The sequence below is a fragment of the Cupressus sempervirens genome, chromosome 5, assembly GCF_028749045.1.
Source record: "Cupressus sempervirens isolate cs-2001-9-10 chromosome 5, ASM2874904v1, whole genome shotgun sequence".
Lineage (NCBI taxonomy): Eukaryota > Viridiplantae > Streptophyta > Pinopsida > Cupressales > Cupressaceae > Cupressus > Cupressus sempervirens.
Window position 1 is genome coordinate 122,684,456 of NC_143122.1, and position 21,075 is coordinate 122,705,530.

The 21,075-nt window shown below is 34.1% G+C and overlaps 1 protein-coding gene across 1 annotated transcript in view; it reads left to right on the forward strand.

The window, feature by feature from the left end:
- LOC149554814 (FMN-linked oxidoreductases superfamily protein) overlaps positions 1-18,609 on the forward strand; it is a 74,332-nt gene extending 55,723 nt beyond the window's left edge. The window contains exons 4-10 of the mRNA XM_089828828.1: positions 4,216-4,486; positions 4,623-4,891; positions 15,928-16,200; positions 16,639-16,920; positions 17,088-17,208; positions 17,670-17,839; positions 17,959-18,609. Coding sequence (XP_089684954.1) covers positions 4,216-4,486; positions 4,623-4,891; positions 15,928-16,200; positions 16,639-16,920; positions 17,088-17,208; positions 17,670-17,839; positions 17,959-18,057 — 1,485 coding nt within the window. The 3' untranslated portion in view covers positions 18,058-18,609. The remainder of the gene's footprint in view (positions 1-4,215; positions 4,487-4,622; positions 4,892-15,927; positions 16,201-16,638; positions 16,921-17,087; positions 17,209-17,669; positions 17,840-17,958) is intronic.
- Positions 18,610-21,075: the final 2,466 nt, after the last annotated feature.

A 21,075-nucleotide genomic window follows, 5' to 3' on the forward strand; every position in this document is an offset into this window, starting at 1 on the left:
ATTTGTACATAATGGATGCAGAGGAAGGCGAGGAAGGCTGGATTCAAACCCTGACTGATGGCCCTTGGATCAACACCATGCCCTGCCGGTCTCCCAACGGCCAGTGGATTGCCTTCATTTCCAATCAGGATGATCCCAATTAATTGACCTATTTTAGTATGTATTTAGTTCATCCAGACGAATTGGGGCTACACAGAATACTAGTCACTGAGAAGGAAAGGATCAATGTCTGTTTCAGCCTCGACTCTAAAAGTCTGTTGTTTACTACGAATTTAGGCGGAGTTCCAACAGAGCTAGTTTCTCTGCCCAATCAATTCCAACCTTATGGAGAATGTTTTGTTTCTGTAGTGGATCTTCCTCAATACAATCTCCGAAGACATGCCAGCAGACTGATATAAAATGCTAGCCCTTTATAGTCTTAAAATGCAGGCAATAATTGAAAATGGACCTCAAGGTAACCTCTTTTGAATTTAATAACGATGCATGAGGCAAATGAGTTACCGTGGTTGATTTAACGACAATGCTGCCAGTTAAAGCCACCAATGTCAATAATGGGCCGTACCCCCAATCATAAAATTTGATAGGATAAAATAACAAGAAGAACTATTTATTGCAGTTTTTTATCACAATGCTGCCTATGCACACAAAAGTGCTGCCCATCTCTAGAATTTTTTTTCTGGATTCGTGGATCCGTGAGTTGTCAAAGTATAGAATTGAGGAATTGTCGGGTCTCAATGCCTTGACAAGATTGTGTTATCACAAGCCCGTATGGGTAGCAGAGTTGGCTTAGGTCGTGGGTTTGCTCACTATTGGTCTTGGGTTCAACTCTACTCCTGGATTTAAGAGGTGAGACGGTTTGTAGGTGGAGGATCTCACCCGTGAGTGGGTTAGTTTCTTCCTATCCTGCACAGGTTCCCAAGATATGGGCTGCTGGGAGCTGAGCTAGGTCGCAGGGATATCTCCCATGTATATAAACAAAAAAAGATTGTGTTTTTACACATTTTTGAATTTTGATTGCTTTTCTTTTTCATTTAATGCTTTACAATAGTCTGAATGTAAGTGTTGGATGAAAGGGCAAGTTTGTAATTAGCTCATGCATCTAGGACCAAGAAAGTGAAATGCATGCATCTGAGAACAGGGCATATACATATTTGGACTTTGTGTTATGATATAGCTTCATGGTTGAAAGACAACTTCAACTACCTTTGCTAGCATTCTCTTGTCTGTTCCAAAATGGGAACTTTTGAACAGGGAATGGACATCCATCAAAGTGTAAAGGAGATGTGAATTTCAGTAAGTATTGTAGTTGCAGCTGCCCTGCTATACATGTATGCAAAATGTGGAAGCATTAATAAGGCATGTGTATTGTTTGGAAAAATTGCTCAATGAAATGTGATTTTATATAATGTCATGATTGTGTGAAATGCACATAATGGCTTTTGTGAAAAAGCTATTGAAACTTTCTAGCAAATGCCATTGGGAGGTGTAAAGTCAAATTCCATAGCCTTTGATAGCCTCCTCAGTGCCTGTGCCAACATGGGAATTTCAAAATATGGTATGGACGTGCATAAAAATACGAAAAGAGAAATATTGTTAGATGTTGTGTAGTTGCAACAGGCATGGTAGACATGAATGCAAAATGTGGAAACATTGACAAAGCAAGTGAATTGTTTAATAGATTGCCTTAAAGAAATGTGGTCACATGGAATGCCATGATTGCAGGATACAAACAGAATTGATCTATTAAAAAGACTCCAGAAATTTTTAAGCAATTGAAATTGGCAATTATGAAGTCAAAATCTACAATCTTTGCTAACATCTTCCCTCGCTGTGCCAAAATGGCAGCTTTAGAATAGAGTATGGACATCCATCAAATCATAAAGGATAGAGCAATATTGTTAGATGCTGCGGTTGAATCGCCCTTGGTAGACATGTATGTAAAATGTGGAGGCATAGACAAAGCATGTGAAGTGTTTTGGAAGAATTCATTATAGGATACACTGAAACTGGATTTGTTGAGAAGGCATTGAAAGCTTTCAAGCAAATGCAATTGGAAAGTATAAATCCAGGGTCTACAACCCGTGAAAGCATCCTTCCTGCCTGTGCCAAAATGACAGCTTTGGAAGAGGGTATGCACATCCATCAAAGCATAAAGGACAGATGAAATTTGTCAAAATATCATAGTTGCCACTGTCCTGTTTGACATGCATGCAAAATGTAGGACAGACATAGCACATTACCTGTTTGAGAAAACTGCCTCAAACAAATGTGATCTCATAGAATGCCATCATTGAAGGATATGTAGGACATGAATTTGTTCGATTCCCTACTAAAATTCAGTTTTCACATTCCTTATTTTTTTCTGCAACATATCATATAATATATATTATTATCAGCATAACTATTGCACCCTCTTATGGTGCAAGTGCTAATTTTAACATTAAAATTCAAACTATGCATACTGCATAATGCAAAAGAATAAGACAATTTTTTATTTAAAAAAATATTAATTTGAGCGTTTTGTTTTTCTAATGTCAGGACTTACGAAGTGCAAAAGCAGAGGATACTCCTGAGTTTAATCCTAGATTGGTAAAATAAAAAATCTGGGGGTACAATTTTGTAAACTGGTAAAAGTAATTTCAACTTGGACTTACATAAAAAAGTTGACAGCTTGCTGTTGTATAATTTTGTTTTTGAAAAGTTGAAGCAAATCTATAAATAACTATGTAAAGTTTAAAAATGAGAATTGAAATGCAATTTACATGCATATGATTATTTTGATTTTCAAATTTCAAAGTTAATGAATATGCATTAGTTTCTATGAAATTAAGCATTGAAATTCAAAACTGAATTTGAAACTAATTAGTAATTATAAAAATAAAAAAATGATAAAAGTTGTAGAGTCCTACCTCTGGCACTTGCAGCACTTCACTTGTTCACACTAAAAGCTTGCTGTTGGTGTTTTATAAGGTTTATGGGGTTTGTGTGAGGTCCATTGGCTATCAGGTTTTGGCCTTGGGGCACGCCTTGGATTTTTTTAATAATTATTTTTAAAAAGTTTGTAGTGCCTTTATGGCTTGCCATCTGTGGGAGATGCCAGATATCTCTGAGATGATTGGTAGACGCCTTGGAGTTCTTTGGATGTCTGGGGGATGTCCTGACAGAGGTGGTAGTGTGGTGGGGGGACATTCTCCCTAAGTCCTCGCATCTCAGAAATATCTTCATCTTTGGTGCATCCTTGGAACTTTGGAATATCAAATTATAGAAAAAAAGACCAGAAAAGAAACCAAAAATGTCTTTTTATGATCAGATAGCAAACAATTCTCAGTGTGTCTGGAAGTTACATCAGAAGTTATTGGGAAAAAATGATTCTAGAAGGCATCTGAAGCAAGCATATAAATGGGAAAGATTATGAAACATAAACAGGATGAAGGGGGACAAGGTCTGATCAAATAGAGCAGTGGAAAAGATACTCTCATGTTATCTTCACATTGACATTGTTGTGTTATATTTTTTGATTCTGATTTTTCTGGGGTATGTGAGTTTCTTTTTGTAAATAAAATGGATATAGATTATCACCTATGGAGGTTCAACCTGCAGAAGAAGTGTTGTTACTTTGGGAGGGTTTACCTCTCCTTTGAATATTTAGAAAAGAAGTTGGTAACATGACTAAATACATGCTTACTGAAGAAAGCAAATGTGGTATCTCCATTTTCATTAAACCAGGGGAAAACAGCTGATTTCTTTTGAAATTTGCTAGCAAGTATAGGTTTGTGAGCAATGTTTCTGGATTAGATTGTGTGAGTTTTTTTAGCATCAACGTTTCGGATCATACTACATGATCCATCATCGGGATGAGAGAGCAACAGAATATGAAACATGGAACAGAATATGGTGATCTTCCACCTTCACATTTCATATTCTGTTGCTCTCTCATCCCGATGATGGATCATGTAGTATGATCCGAAACGTTGATGCTAAAAAAACTCACACAATCTAATCCAGAAACATTGCTCACATACTAATGGATTGTGGAAATCTGATTATGTTAAAGTATAGGTTTGTTTGCATTGCTGGTAATCAGAAAGGTTTTCACAAGCTTTAGAAGTGTCTTTAATTAATCAAGCACATCTATTGTCTTCATGATTTGTTTTTATTAATTGATTTTTGTTTTCCGTCTTTTGTTTGATTTTGCATTGTCTGCACAAATAACAGGAAAGAGGTAAACCAAAGCCAGACAAAATGGTTGAACAACATGTTGCTCCTGATCATGTTACCAAGGATGACACTGTTGATTCTCCAAGGGTTGAGAAAGTTGATTCAGAATCTTCTGTTCAATCGAACAAAAGCAGCTGTGTCTGCTTATCTGGTACAGAAAATAACAAGGATGGAACGGATCAAAGTGGTGATCTTCCACCTTCAAAAAAAGCGAAAATAGAAGATGATATTGTTTTAAGGGATATCGGTGCTGGTCAAATAACTGATGGTATCTGTTCTGATTCCATGAAGTGTTTTCAAAAGTATTTTTGTTTTTATCTTGTGTCCTTAATTCAGTATAAGTTGCTTGATTTCATTTGTTTGAGTATGGAATAGTAAATGGCAATATGCGATCTTTTCTACAGGAGATGACTGTCAGCAGAAAACAGATTGTATGGAGGATGGAAGCAAATCCCAATCTGAAAATGTTAAAACAAAGATTGATTTTGATACATTTGAAACTGGTAAAGATGCCAAATTGAATTTGCGGGAGAAGAAGCTCATAGATTTTAGAGGAAAGCTGTATCTTGCACCTCTTACAACAGTTGGAAATCTTCCTTTCCGAAGATTGTGCAAACTTTTAGGAGCAGATATCACTTGTGGTGAAATGGCAATGTGTTCCAATCTTTTGCAGGTTGACTTACTTTATGCAGAGTTTTTATTTCAGAAATTTATATGCATTAATTGCAGTTTTTAATATTTAATTTGCTATGTTAAGGATCAGGGTATTGTAGCTTTTTAATATGTGATTTGCAATGTTCAATGATCAGTTTTTAATTCATTCCTATGTTGTGATGTAAAAACTGTTCATAAGCATGTTAGTGATGTTCCATGAGAATAAATTTGAAGGATAGAGTGGGGTTTAATAATCGTTGGTACATAAGATTAACCAGGCTGTTGCATCAAAGCAGAAGCCTGGATGAGGGTATATGTCTGTGTTGACAAGGTCAGCTCCATTGACTAGATTGAGTCTTTTCTCCCAAATATTTGAAAGTTCCATCTTGATTCTAGTGTAGATCCCATCATGACTATTATACTTTTCAATGCTTGATGGTGAGCTTCTAACAGTCAATAGATTTGACAATGATCATGAGTTGGTGCATGTATTTAAAATTTTCCTTATTTTTATGATGAGATTTGGTTGCAAATACTTCATTTTTTCAATCATCAAAAGAACATTTGTAAGATGAAATTTAAATGTTGAATTAGTCTGGAGATTCAATCAGTACAATCGTATAGTCATTTTCTGGATATGAGAATGGTGATCCAGATGCATTGGTAAAACAAAAATTGGGACTGGTTATTTGTTGGCTACGTTCATACAAAGCATCCACGTGCATATTAGCCTAAAAATAAAAAGTATCTTCAGGCTTACCCTCTGCATCAGTTCCATCATCTTTGTGATTACATAGTACCCTCTGCATCAGCTCCATCATCTTCATTGATGACTTTTTTCTTTCTAGTTGCACTCCATTAACTCTCATTTTGATCTTAAGTTCTAACCATTGTTTTCTATAGCAAGCTTCTCCGCCTCATATAAGCTGAACAATTGCATGACCAGGGCCTCCTTACCACCTCAAATCAATAGGTCATTATGCCTACATCTAACTTTAAAGTTCTGCAAGAGGAATACTAGACAACTCCTGACACATGCCTTAAACCATTGCAAGAGTAGTATCTTAATATGGTTCCACTATTGCCATCTCCATAGTAGTACTATCCAAATTATATGGTCCTCCACTGGAGGAATAACTTAACACATGAAATAAAATGAGTTATAATTGAATTTCCTGGCTGAAGAAAAGTAGCTTTCGGTCCATTAAGATTAGTGTTAAAAAATAGAGACCAGTCTGACGAAAATCTGGAAAGCTTTCAATACTCTTCTGAAAGGACGTCTGAGAATATCACATTTATGAAGGTTGTAATATCAAATAAATGATTGCCACCTTTTCTGATGACAGAAATCTAAGATATGATTTAAACAAACCCTCAAAGCTTCTGCTGTGATGTGGCTAGCAATGTTTCTGTACAAGTTGCTCTAGCTTTCTATGATGTTAGGTAAAGTCACTTCAACCTTTGTTATGTATGCAGGTGCATTTTTTACAGCCACAAAGTGCATAAGTTTTGGAATCTTCACTCTATTTAAGCACTTATTTTAGCATCCATACCCTGAGATATGCTTTAGGACTCATTGAACTTGTTTCTAAGCGTAAAACTCTTCATGAAGATACTATGTTCACCAATCTTAATTTTGTATTTGTTTCCTGCCTATTTCTAGTTTTCTGGAAAATGTGTCCTGCTTGGACTCTACTATGATTGCATTAATGACGTAGTCACGTTTGCAACCATGGTAGTGTCTAGGTGCACAGTCCAAATCTGAAAATGGCCAAAACAATTGCTGTTCGCCTTTTTGTATTTTTGAAACAGCTAGCTTCTCATTAACTTCACAAAATCATATTACCTCAATGAAATTTGAGTAGGATTTTGGGAATTACTTATTCTTCTCCATTATCCTCTTTATTCCACTGCCTTTTGGAAATTCGCTGCAACTTCAAACGTCCTTGTGCCCCCACAACTATTCTATTGCAACTCTTATACTTTTCATGATATTATTATACTTATGTTTGGGTGAGACTGTGTGTGTTTTTTAACCATCAACGTTTTGGATCATACTCAATGATCCATTGTCAGGATGAGAGAGCTCAAGAATGCCAAGAGATATTAGGAAGCAGACCAAGACTCCAAAAAAAGAACATAGGGTAGAGAGGGGAGACATGCATACTGAGAGAAATGAATAAAGAAGAGAAAACAAGAAATAAGGAAAGGAAAAAAAATACTTCAAAAATGAGGATAGAAAACAAGACAAGAATGGAAAGATGTTAATGTCTTGTAGCTTTGGTCTGATAAACTCTAGTGAAGATATATATATATATATATATATATATATATATATATATATATACATACATAGACATTTTATTATTATTTATATATTAGAGAAAGATAATATATAATTTATATATACAATTATAATGATTAATATTATGAGTAGACATGTCCTTGAAGGGACATATCTATTCATAACTCATTCTCCTTATAAATATATTGATAGCTGCATTTGGAAAGCATATACCAATACAGGCAATGTCATTACGCTTACATCAATCCTGATAAACTAACATGGTATCAAAGTCGGACTGCAAGTGTAAAGAGAGATTGAACATTTAAATCTGCATCCACATTCAATTTAAATATAATCTATCTATGAAACTAACATGGACAGCAAATTAAATCTCAGAACTGCAACTGAGGAGAGCACTTTCATCAATGATAGCATTGGTCTAAGTGCAGTTGAGAGCTTAGTTGTAATCTCAGATGTATTGATTGAGAGGGAGTAGAACATGTTGAAGATAGATTCTCCAGTAATCAATAAATTGTAGCAGTCAAGAGGATTGTGATTCCTGAATATTGTTCACAACTATATGGGCCTACTTGTGTATATCATGAGGAAGTGATGACTTCCAAATGATCATTACTTGTACTTGCAGAAGTTATTGAAAGGTGGCGATCTTTCAATAACTTAATCTATTATGATGGATATCTTACAATATGTATGCAGATCATGATAGATGATACTTTGCATGGTGGATGTTTATATGGTATGCATTATGAGAATGCGAGTGCACATACATTATAAACAGTACATGGTGAATGGTATGCAAATTGATGTTCAGGAGGCCATTACATAGAGTGCTTGGTGAATGTCAAATAAGTTGACTTAAGGATGCCATTACTCACAATACTTGGTGAATATCTTGCAAACTTGACATTCAAGAGGCCATTACTCGAAGGTACCTAGTGAATGTCAAATGAGTGGACATAAAAATGTCGAATGAGACAACACTCAAATGTCAAATGAGTTGACATCGATTTTCTTATATTACATCGAGGTTTTATATGGTTGTGTTTATCATCACTAGTTGAGAGGGAGTGTTAATGTTTTGTAGCTTCGGTCTGATAAACTCTAGTGAAGATATGTACACACACACACACACACATATACATATACATATACATTTTATTATTATTTATACAATAGAGAAAAATAATATATAATTTATATATACAATTATAATGATTAATATTATGAATAGACATGTCCCTGAAGAGACATGTCTATTCATAACTCATTCTCCATATAAATATATTGATAGCTGCATTTGGAAATCATATACCAATACAGGCAATGTCATTACACTTACAGTGATCCTGATAAATTAACAAAAGAAACCTAATAAATTAATTAACAATTATCCTTTTTAATTATTTCTCTTATTTCCTTCTAATTATCCTTTTTATGCTTTATATTCTTATCATATATATTTTTTTCCCTCTAATTATTTTTCTGATTTTCTTCCTTAATGTCTTTATGCATCATTACACTTCTATTTATTTTCTATGTATATTTTGATGTTCCTTATTTGTTTCTAAATTTTTGTTATTCTTATTTTTGCTCCTATTACCTTTTTGTTTGACATTATTTCCCTCTTTACTGTTTTGATTCTCTCTCTCTCTCTCTCTCTCTCTATATATATATATATATATAAAACTTTTATTTTCATATTCTTATTATTTCTTTTATATATTTCCATTCTTATTTAATTGTTAAACTAATTTATTCAGTTTCTTTTTGTTCTTGGTTTGTTTCCTATCTTCATTTTTGGAGTCTTTTTCTTTTTCCTTATTTCTTGCTTTCTCTTCTTTATTCATTTCTCTCGGTATGCATGTCTCCTCTCTTCTTTTTTTGGAGTCTTGGTCTGCTTCCTAATATCTTTTGAAATTCACGAGCTCTCTCATCCTGATGATTGATCATTGAGTATGATCTGAAACGTTGATGGTTAAAAAACAGACACGATCTCATCCAGAAACATAAGTATAAGATTATGGAAATCTATTATTGTTGACCTTTCCCCATAGTCGTTGTTACTGCTTCCTTCCATAGCCAAAAGATTGCAGCAAATGCTAGATCCTATTCCATGACACCCTGTTGAAGTCATTTTCCAAGAACTCCTCCGTCTCATAGAATCACAACTTCCATAGGATTTTACTATACTCTCACAACTTCATAGGATTTTACTATACTCTACACTGCTGATACTCCCTCTGTCCATAGCCCAAAAGGTTGCAGCTTCTTTTATATCCTTTTTCATGGCATCCTGGTGAATTCAATTTCCTAGAACTCCTCCATCTCATAGAAGCACAACTTCCATAGGATTTTGCAACACCTTCTGAACAGCCATCAGCGTTACGCTTGCCCGCTAGGGATTCCACACAGACCCAAAATGTACTGGTGAAGTTGAAATTTACTACACCAAACTAACATTTTTTTTCCCAACAATACTTCTGGGATGGATATCTCATAGTGGGAGGATTGGATAACAATTCTGTAACCATTTTGAGGATTGTGAAGACCGAGTGCATGTCTATGCACAATTTCATGTCTGTATAAACAGTAGATACTATTGCCTGTTTGGGGTAGTTAGTGTGGTCCATCCAGTTGGTTTCATGAAAGTTCAGTTTTCTGTCATCCATCTCAACTGAAACTCCCGCTTAGATCTTGAAGTTGACCAGATGGATCTTGAGGTCATTACCATGATTTCCAGGCTGAGATCATCTGTTCCAAAATTCTAGTTTTCAGGGACTTATTCCAGAGCTTTCTTTGGCCTTATTTTACATTCTTTCCGGATCAATCAATTGCCTAGGGACTTACTTTCTAACTCTTCCTCTTTCCTTAATATAATTAGCTCCTTTTTTATTGTTATCTAAAATCTACATTTATAAATTCAGTAAAAGGAATGAGCTTTTTAGACAAATTCACGATAGTAAGGAGATAGACAGCTTTCTTTTGTGGAGTTTGTTTTACTTATCTTACACACTGCTGTTAAAGCATTTTAGGAAAAGGCAAACGAGCATTAGTTCCATGTAGATTTGCTTAGGGTATTTTTTTCGTTTTGGTCTCAGAATGATGAGGATATGTCCTTGGACATGGTTGGCTAATTGTGCTACACAAAATCAGTATCCTGTGTTATTCCGTTGGGTACCTAATTCTGATTTTGAACTGAATTATACTGTACCTGATTACAAGCAGTTTCTAGATTTTTTGGTAACATTGGAATTTAACCTGTGTGAAATTACAAGTCATATCAACATGATTTCCACAAATAATCACTTGTACTTGGACATTATATTTTCTTATCCTTGTTCTTTAAATCCTTACAAATTAGGACCCTATTAGCGCAGAAACATCTCTAAGCATTTGTTAGTAGGGATGAAAGAGGCTAGAGGGTGGAAAGTTCGAAGTGGTGGATTAACACTAATATTACCCCTATTAGCAAATGCTTAGAGGCCTAGTATGTTAAATGCATCCCCATTGTTTTTTTAATTTTTACTGGCATACATGAGAAAATATAATGTCGTCAGTGTAAATAGCTACTCATGGAGCTCATGTTGAGCTAACTTACAATTCACAAGTGAAACCTGACCAAAAGGTAATATTATTAACTGAAATACTTGTGGAATCTTCCAACATTTGACTCTTGCATATGTGGTGGGATTATACTTGGGTTAATCTCACAGCAGAGAGAATTGCAATATAAGGGTGACTTATAAGGCACTACATGCTCTAAAAGCTTTGTCAATGGGGAAAGGGCTTGAAGGTGAAATGCCCAAGGCAGGGGACAAATACTGTTCCCTTTCCCTACCAACAAATGTTTAGAGGTGTCTTTCTGCCAATTTGGGTCTCTTGCCTGGTAATTATTACAAGCATACATAAGGATATACAATGTCACTCAAAATGACCACTTGTGGAGGACATCTTGAGAAGATGTAAGTTTGCTCTTGCAAAAAATGAAAATTCTAATTAAAATTGCTGTGAAATCTTTCAAACACTCAACTCATAATAAATTAAATGTCAGACGGTGAAGAATAATTGACCATTACACAAATTATGTCTGTAAATCTAAAGTTCTTCAATGTCAGTCTAAATGACCACTTGTGGAGGACATCTTGAGAAGATGTAAGTTTATCTTGCAAAAAAGGAAAATTCTAATTAAAATTCCTGTGAGATTTTTCAAACATTCAACTCATAATAAATCAAGTGTCAGACTGAAGAATAATTTGACCATCACACAAATTATATCTGTAAATCTAAAGTTCTTGCATATCTGTCTGATGATATTGTTACACATGCGTATTCCCCTTCAACTAATGTTCTTTGAATAGTAAGGCAGTAAACTGAGTTTGCACGTCTTGACTCATGCCCTATTTCTTGTAGAAAAAATATTTCTAATGTTTACATTTTCGAGGCATTATGAACTTCAACATATATTCGAGTCTTTGACAAATTAGATTCAATGCTTCATTTGGTACAAATCAGTCGATCTGAATAATTGCATTGTTCCCTTCTGGATGCTTGGAGTTTTTTAACAGAGGAAAACTTTTCCAATCAAGCATGACTTTTTTCAATTGAGTTTAGCTATAAACCTAAAAGAACACAGATCTTGTCATAACAATAAATGACAACAAAAGTAATTTAAGGAGTTTATTTTGCTTTTGTTACAACTTGCAAGCAGTAATCTTGAGAACCAGTTGTTTTTCACTTCTTCAAGGATCGTTTTTTTTTTATTAGCACATTTTCTTTTGTAAGCTTAGAGTTTTTTGGGGTTTCTGGACACTTACTATTTTTAGTAAGTGAGCAAGCTCAACATTCATGGCATTTTAGAGTTGGACTAGGAGTGCCTTGTTGAGACCTTTCCGACAAGCTGTCGCATATGCATATCCGAGTCCATTTGATTAGAGATTTCAATGCCTGAAGATTTAATTGATTTATTAACAAAGAGATTTATAACTTAAGTTCATATTATTAACGTCACTTTATTATGTATAAGCACTTTATTTTTCTTAGTGGGCAACAGTATTATTTTTTAAAGGAAATTAAGAGAGGGAAGGGGGAATTTGAAGGGTTACCAAGTTGTGTGTGTGTGTGTGTGTCTCTCTCTCTCTCTCTCTCTATATATATATATATATATATATATATATATGGAGGAGCTCATTTCAGGATACATGGTTTTGTGATTCGGATTTCATTCTCTCTTGGAGAGTTATCTGGGAAGTTGTCAGCTTTGAGCCGGTTTGAGGACGGAAACACTTGAGTTCGGAGGTAGTTGATGGAAACCTTTGTCTTGTTGGAGATAACGCTCGAGTTGATAGGAATATTGTCATTGATGTTAAAGGTACAACAAGGAGTTGCAATTGATGTCGGAGGTAGAAGTTGTTATTGATGCTAAAGGCATGTGAAGTCAATGCTATATAATGGTCTTTAATGTGTAAGCAAATGTTGAGAACTTTGTGATCATCAAGTCTAAAGTTCTGGTTTATGATGAAATCAAATGGAAGACTTAATATGCAGAAATGATAGTATGAAGACCATCTGCAGAGATTATTGAAGAGATGCCATTAAGGTGATTCGATTGTACAAATATAAGACAACAAAGCATGATACACACCAGATGCATCTTCAGTAATATATTAATGATGGCAAAGAAAGAAAGTAACGTGAGTCAACAATATGCTTCAGAAGTAGCGATTATAATATCAAGCTTCCTCTGTAATAAAGATGGTCATCAACAAGAGTAAATGTAATGAAATGGCGATGATGAGACTATGAAAGAAGACAACAATATGTTTTGATTAAGGAAGTTGAGTACATTTTTCAAAGCAGCAATCATTAAGTAGTATGAAAGAATATGCACAATCCTGCCACCATGTCAATGCATTGGAAGACTATCATTAAACAAGACATTAGTAATGTTTGAATACACAAGGCTAATATACAAAGACCGAAGGATTTGAAAGCAGCGACTAAAAGGTCAACAACCTCTTTATAAGACAACAACGTAAGTGCAGAAATGAGATCAAATAAGCATACACTAACATTGTGCGTATTCAGTGCCAGAAATCAGAGGACATATGTCGTGGAAGATTTAAGGTAATTGAGTCATGATGTAGGCACATATACAGTCAGCAGTGACTTCTAAAATGGAGTGATACCATTGACATTAAAAATTAAAGTCTGCAAATAACTAACGATTGAAATATGCAGCAGATTAATACAATAACAAGGAACTCAGGATTATTAAAGAGAGACATATCACATATGTGTTACATGAATAATTAAACAGCCCAATAATTTGATAAACAATGATAACTTTTAACAAATCAATATGCATCTGACGGACGTCGATGAAAGTGTTGAACTCATGATAATGTTCAAAGAGAGCAATCAAATACAGCGAATTGTGGAAGAACGGTGACAAGAGAATCTGCAGTGATAATAGCAATAGAATGGAAGAGTTTCCAAGTCGGAAATAGAGCGATTCAAAATAAAGTTGACACATTCGATTACTTGGAACAGAAGGGTTCGAAGAATATGTAGTCAACGTTACAGTTATGCAGCGACAAGGACTATGCCAACGGGGAGTTGAAAGCACAAAGACATCTATCATGTCACGTTGTAGACGGATACCATTTGAAGTTCATCTGATGCGATTCATGTATAAAAATATGAATTTTTATTACTGGGTTTATGACCAATTGTTGAGAGAAACGATGATACAAATACCTTTACACAAGTCATGATGGTGCAGCGATGGAAAATGTTATGCAGCATGTAAAACAAAGTTTGAACATCCTTAAAGATGTCATCGGTCTGAGTTACATCCATCAGCGATAATAGTAAGGAGAAACACAAACATATTACTAAGGAATATATTAACTTAGAGGTGTGTAATAAAGGGGATCTTTGAAAGGTGCGATTATGATTAAAGAGAGATTATTAAATAAATAAGGTTTAAGGAAGAGGTGTCATTTAAGTTTAAAAGAGATGTGACTATTCATTATGTAAGATACAAATATAAGTACTATTTGAAAAGAAGAAATGTGTGAGTAGTATATGAAAATATAAGAGAAGAAAATTCAGAAGAGTAGTGTGTGAGCAATAAGAAGAATATGTAAGTCAGCAGAGTAAGAAGAAAATTAAAGGGTTAATAAGCAAGAAATATATATTCAGATTTCTAATCTGATATATATATATATATATCAATCAGAGCTTTAAGTGAGAGAGAAGAATATCCAAAAAGAGTAAGGGAATATCCAAAAAGAGTATGGTAGAATAGATATTCAAGTCTATTAAATCTGAAATATATACATATACGATATAAATGTGTTAAAATTATAAAAGAAAAATAAGAAGGATTGCTACTTCATTGAAGATAATATTAAAGGAATGTTTTTGCAGAGGTGAATGTAGACATAAATATCAGTTTAAAGAAAAGAAGTGATTCAATTGCCCATCATCAGTTGAGTAAGCAACGTTATTAAGGTGGAAGAACAATTTGTGTGCATGCAGTGGGGTGGTGCTTACGAAGACAACAGTGGGGGTTGGTGCTTCCAATAGGTCGGAGCTTGCAAAGTGTGGAAGTTGGAGCTTCCGGTGAGTCGGTGCTCATAAACAGAGGTTGGAGCCTCTAGTAGATCAAAACCTACAAACCATTGTAAAAGAACAATTTATATAAGAAAGCATTTATTTTCCGTGGTTTTCTCTCACATCGGGTTTCCATGTAAACCTCTGTGGTATTTTGTTCATGTGCATAATTGTTCATTTCAGCATTTGAAGTTAACTGTTTGGATAAAAGTTTTAAACTGGCAAATTTGTTATTATACTGATTCCCCCCCCCCTCTCTCAGTATAATCGTGTGCTCTTCACGAGTATCTCACTTGTTCTCAAACATTTATTATCTTTTTACCAATCAGTGCTGGCTAATCTCAGACAAAATGCACCAAAGACAAAAAAAAGTCAAACATGATTCTTTTTCAGATTCACGAAAACACAGTGAAATTTTCTAAAATATTTTGTTGTTTTCGATCACAAAATATACATATCATGAAGATCAAATGCTGAAAATTTCAAAAAATTTCATTGTGTTTTCATTTTTTTGAAATTTAGTCAATGGTGCAATTTGTAAGGAGGATAGCCGTGTCCTTACCAATCTGACTGTATTTGTGTGTCTAAGATTGGTTATTGCATTGTGTGCTGTGGGATTGTAAAGCAATATTATTTTCAGAATACATATATTTTCAGCTGGTTATTGGTATTTTACCGAATGAATGGGAAATCTTTGCATGCAAATTGTTATAATTTTGCAATGTGTTTTTGAGAAAAACCGAGGAAAAGCTCCAGTTAGGGATAATGCAAGGGATCATTTTGTGAGGTGTAAGAAAAGTTTACTAGGGAATCTGCTTTTCATTTAGTCATATCTGTTCAACACATATCTTATTAGAGATTCCATCCAAGTATATTGCAATAAATTTGATCTTTTGAATGATTGTTTATTTTTGATTTTGTTTTTCTGCTAGAATTGATCTAGGCTTTAGGCCATTTTTCCTGATTCAAGCAAGCTTTTTCTGTTCCAATTTGCTGAAACACCAAGTTAGCTCTGCAGGTCTTTGTTTCTATATCCTGGATAAACTTTTTGTTTGATTGATTTCTTTAACCAGTGACTGGGTTCTGTTTTAAGTTATCTACTACTAGTTCAACTGAAACTTTTCTGACAGGGACAAGCTTCAGAATGGGCATTATTAAGACGTCATTCTAGTGAAGATTTGTTTGGGGTACAAATTTGTGGCGCATATCCAGATATTGTTGCACGTGCAGTGGAACTCGTTGAGCGGGAGTGTGTGGTTGATTTTATTGACATTAACATGGGATGTCCAATAGATATTGTGGTAAACAAGGGAGCTGGTTCTTCTCTTCTTACCAAGCCTGTAAAAATGCAGAATGTCATAAAAGCTGCTGCTGCAACCATGGAGAAACCTCTCACAGTTAAGGTATGTGCTCATGCACTAGCCTATTTTGTCTCAGTTATTGTGGATAATCCTCTTGTTGTGTCCCTGGAGCTTGCAAGGGGGATGAGAATCTTTTTCTTGCTTAAGATGTTTTGATAATGCATGTCTGCCCTACTTGTTATTCTAATTTAATACGCTATATTACTAGTTATTCCAATACAACTCTATATATTGATAGGTATCTGAACCTCCATTCACTGCAGACATCGGCCATTAATGTTCTTGGAACTCTTGCCTTTCTTTTGTTCACTCTTCCAGCTTTGCTAGATCAATTGAATTGCATTTATAGGAACTGCAGGATATGCTTTGGGTGATCTTTCTTCTAGTGCTTATATGCTAATTTTATTAGTTGAATGATACTACAATCTAGAAAAGCTACCCAATTCTTTGAGAATAAATTATACATGTTTTTGGGGATAGGTGCGGACAGGCTATTTTGAAGGGAGGAACCTGATCCATTCACGAATTTCAGATATTAGTAAATCAGGAGCAGCAGCACTAACAATACATGGAAGAACTCGGCAGCAACGCTACAGCAAGCTTGCAGACTGGGATTACATCTATGAGTGTGCACAACAAGCACCTGATGAATTGCAGGTTGTTGGTAATGGAGATATTTTTGCTTATACAGATTGGAATGAGCATCTGAAAAATGGGACAAATCTCTCAACATGCATGGTTGCTCGAGGAGCCTTAGTCAAGGTTTTCTATCTGTCAACTAATTATATTTTCTGGTTGCAATGTTCTTTTATTCTACCGAGCTTTTGTTGGTTTTAAAAATCTTATGATGTGAAGACAATGTTATACTTGACCAAGTATGATAGGCTTAACGCTATATATGCGAGTCTCTAATTATATAGTGTTTTCAGCCGTGGATATTCACCGAGATCAAGGAACAAAGGCATTGGGACATAAGCTCTGGGGAGAGATTTGACATTTTGAAAGATTATGTGCGTTTCGCACTACAGCATTGGGGATCTGATACAAAAGGTCTAATTCTCATATGCCTTGTAAAAACTCTTAGTTATTTAACATTTTTTTAATTATCTGCACCAATTAGGTGATTAGAAGCAGCAGGAAGAGAGTGCTTGATCATATTGTAATTGCCTAAAACAGGAAAAAGAAAAGATAATTTAGCAGTTTGATTTCCAATTGCTGCATTACAAATTCTACTTCTATTTTGGAATGCTTATGTTATTTGATGAAACTCATGCAACTATGACTCTTATGCCTGGTTCATTGATTAGGCCAGATGATAGTAGCATATCATAATATTTTTCTGTCATAAATATGGTGTTTGAAAATTACAGAGGATTAGATTTATGTGGAAATAACATATAAGATCAAGTTTGGAATAAGTACAGGAGATATGATGATTTAGTTATCCTGGAAACTTTTAAACTACAAAAATTAAGAAAATATTTCTTACTCTCTCAATTTACCTATTGCAGGTGTAGAAGCTACCCGCCATTTCCTATTGGAGTGGCTTAGCTATTCATGCAGGTACATACCAGTGGGCCTCTTGGATATCGTACCACAGCGAATAAACTGGAGGCCTCCAAGCTATTTTGGAAGGAATGATCTTGAAACATTGATGGCTTCAGAGAGTGCAGCTGATTGGGTAAGTTTTAGTAATATAATTTACTCTTTTCTAGGGTATTAATCTTTGACTAAGAAGATGGGATCCAAAATTTAGAATTATACAGTAACCTTGCATATCCTTGTTGCATATTACATCAGGTCCGTATTTCTGAGATGTTGTTGGGGCCAGCTCCAGCAGGATTTACTTTTACACCAAAACACAAGTCAAATGCATATGACAGCACAGATAATGGATAATGGCAGCAGCTTGTTGTTCTCATTAGATCAGAACCGACCTTGAGCATTCTTTCAGGGCCCATCTGAATTTGGACTTTAGAAGCACTCAAAGGTGCAAATTTAATGGCTGTTGACTGACTGCTATATTTGTCTGACGAGGCAATAGAAGTGGCTAAGCTTATTCATTTATTTCCCCTCTATTTGGTTTATTGATCTATATTCATAATAGTGGGTGTTGATGAGATTCTTCAATAAAAAATAGAAAGAATCTGTGTAACACAACCAAATTTCACTTTATATGTTTACCAATTTATGGTAATGGCAGTCCTTATTACAGCCTGAAGTGCACCAGAGAGAATCTGGAACATCAACAAAAGCCCTTTATTCCAGAGATGCCCGTGAAGTGACTAATTGTGGAATTTTAGTTGAAGTTCCAATGTCTGTACAACGGATCAATTATTTTTTCTTGGAATGGATCATAGTAAACTTTAAGAAACTCCCCTTCAGAAAAAGATATAAAATATTGGCAAATTTTTCATTATTTTGAAAAGTAAAATTATTTTTATTGGCTAATCTCTCAATATTTTTTAAATTCAAGTATTATTTCTATTGACGATTATTTTGGAATCATAATTTTTTTTGTAAAAAATATTGGCGAATCTCAATAATAATTGAAAGTTCGTTAATCACCATGAAATGTTACAAATCAAAATTGAACATTTGTCACCTCATGGAATATTATGAGTATCATTACATTATATTTTAAATCAATAGTGAAAACTAAATATTAGTAATATATCCCTAAAATAGCTAATAATTATGATAATAAATGGTGAATTAATTTTAATTTTTTCAATAGTATATAATATTCAGGCGAATCAAATCTAATCATTTATTAATATTGTGGCGAATATTTGAGTTTAAATTTTTTAATGAATAAATTATTGAGCAATTTTAAATGTTTTAGAACTAAATTTTATAAAAATGTGGTGATTTAGGTTGTATTAAATCTTAAATTATTAGTCAAATTACTAGCCAAAACTTTCTAAAATTTGCCAATTAGCGAATATTAGCCATTAAAAATTACCTTGATGGAGGTACTATATTGTGAACAAAATTGTGTAAATGCTACTGAAAACACCTTGATTCTTCATTCCATCAACTGTCAAGTCAGCTAGATTATTTACTCTAATATCATGACGTTGATAATTATTCCACCACAGCAATCAATAATCCCATTTAATTCTAATCACAATTTATTAGTTGATTAATACTATTTAAACTTGTGCACAATTGATTAATTAAAAATAGTTAAATAATTGTTCATACTCACTATTCTCATCATTTCACAATTAACTCACTGAAAAAAAAATCCTACAGGCATTTATCAAATGGTAGCAGCAGTAAATTCCTTGTCTTAAGCTTGCACATTCCAAAGCCAAATAAATCAAGTCAATCGTCAATTTACAAGTTCACATGCAATTGAATCGAGAGGTCTCAATCGTCAATTGTGTCATTTTTAAGCAGTTTTTTTGACACCAACTCTTCTATAAACTAATGCCTTGGGTAAGTAGAATGTAATGTTCTTTTGCAGGTTGGAGAAGTAGCATAGTGTGTGTTAAATTAAAAATATTGGAATAAAGCAAGTGAATGTAGTTTATTAAACATATTGGCGAGTTTAAAGGTTTGGACTATATCTAATGAGTATGATGTATGCAAATTTGAAATTAAATTATATATATATATATATATATATATTTGATATGCTTAATTAACTTATATGAACATAAATATCATTTGAGAAGATTTCAAAAAAAAGAATATACATGATGAAATCTTCGTGGGAAAATCTCCACTTCAAAGAGAGACCAAATGAGTATATCTTTAAATACATTCACTTGCAAAGTTTCAGTATTTTTTATTTAACTAACACTATGATACTTCTCCAACCTGCAAAAGAACATTACATTCTACTCACCCAAGGCATTAGTGTATAGAAGAGCTAGTGCCAAAAAAAATTACTTTAGATTCTCAAAAGAAGAGACAAATGCTACCCTCCAAAACCCTACATGGATCTTACTAGACAATTATGTGAACTTAGTATAAATTAATAAATCTTCACCTAGTCTCCACATGAGCACTTAGCCCAATTAGAAATGTTCAAATTGGAGTGCTTTGTAACTCTTTGATAACTTTGATGGCTCAATCCTTGAACATGTAAATATGGGTTTCCAACTTTGGATAGTACACAAATGACATGTTAACATGCAAATGCACATTTTTGGGTGGTAACTACCAAGAAAGTGGACATTCTGGAAGGAGTATTCCCCAAGATGCTCTTAACTAGTGCCCACCTCTATGAAACACGATTACATTTTATTAATGGCAATCAATAATAAGTATTTTCTCTGTAATGACAACTAGACCACTTTCCAAAGAATATGGAGATGCATGAGATATTTAGAAATGCAAGGTTAATGTTTCTTGACATTATACATTCAATTACATTTATCAGATACATAAACAATCAAGTATAATAATGAAGCCCCAATGCCTTCTTGCTCCGTCAAATAAGACATCATTTAGCTACTCATGTATCACTTCCCATGTGCTTTTGTGCTCTAACTAGATACTTGCAATAGCCACCAAGGTAACCACTATCACTCATAAACTACTACTTACATTCTCCAACATGTTGCTTATGGAAGAAAAAACTTGTCAAGGAAAGCATATCAATCATTACTGGATCTTGCACCAATCGATAAATGAATACAAACAACAAATTCAAATGATAACAAAGGCTTCAAGTTGTACCAATTTGGAATAGTAGCCATAACAAGTTGCTTGCTCATCCAATCCTAACATACCCTAAAACTAGGGTAAACCACTATATAGAAACTTCTTGTCATCCATATATCAACCAAAAATTGTAACCAAGTTTCTCTAAATCAATCCTCCTATCTCAAATGCAACATATCAATGCATGAATGATCATAAAGAATGACATCTAACATTACCTATATCAAAACGGAATGAAAC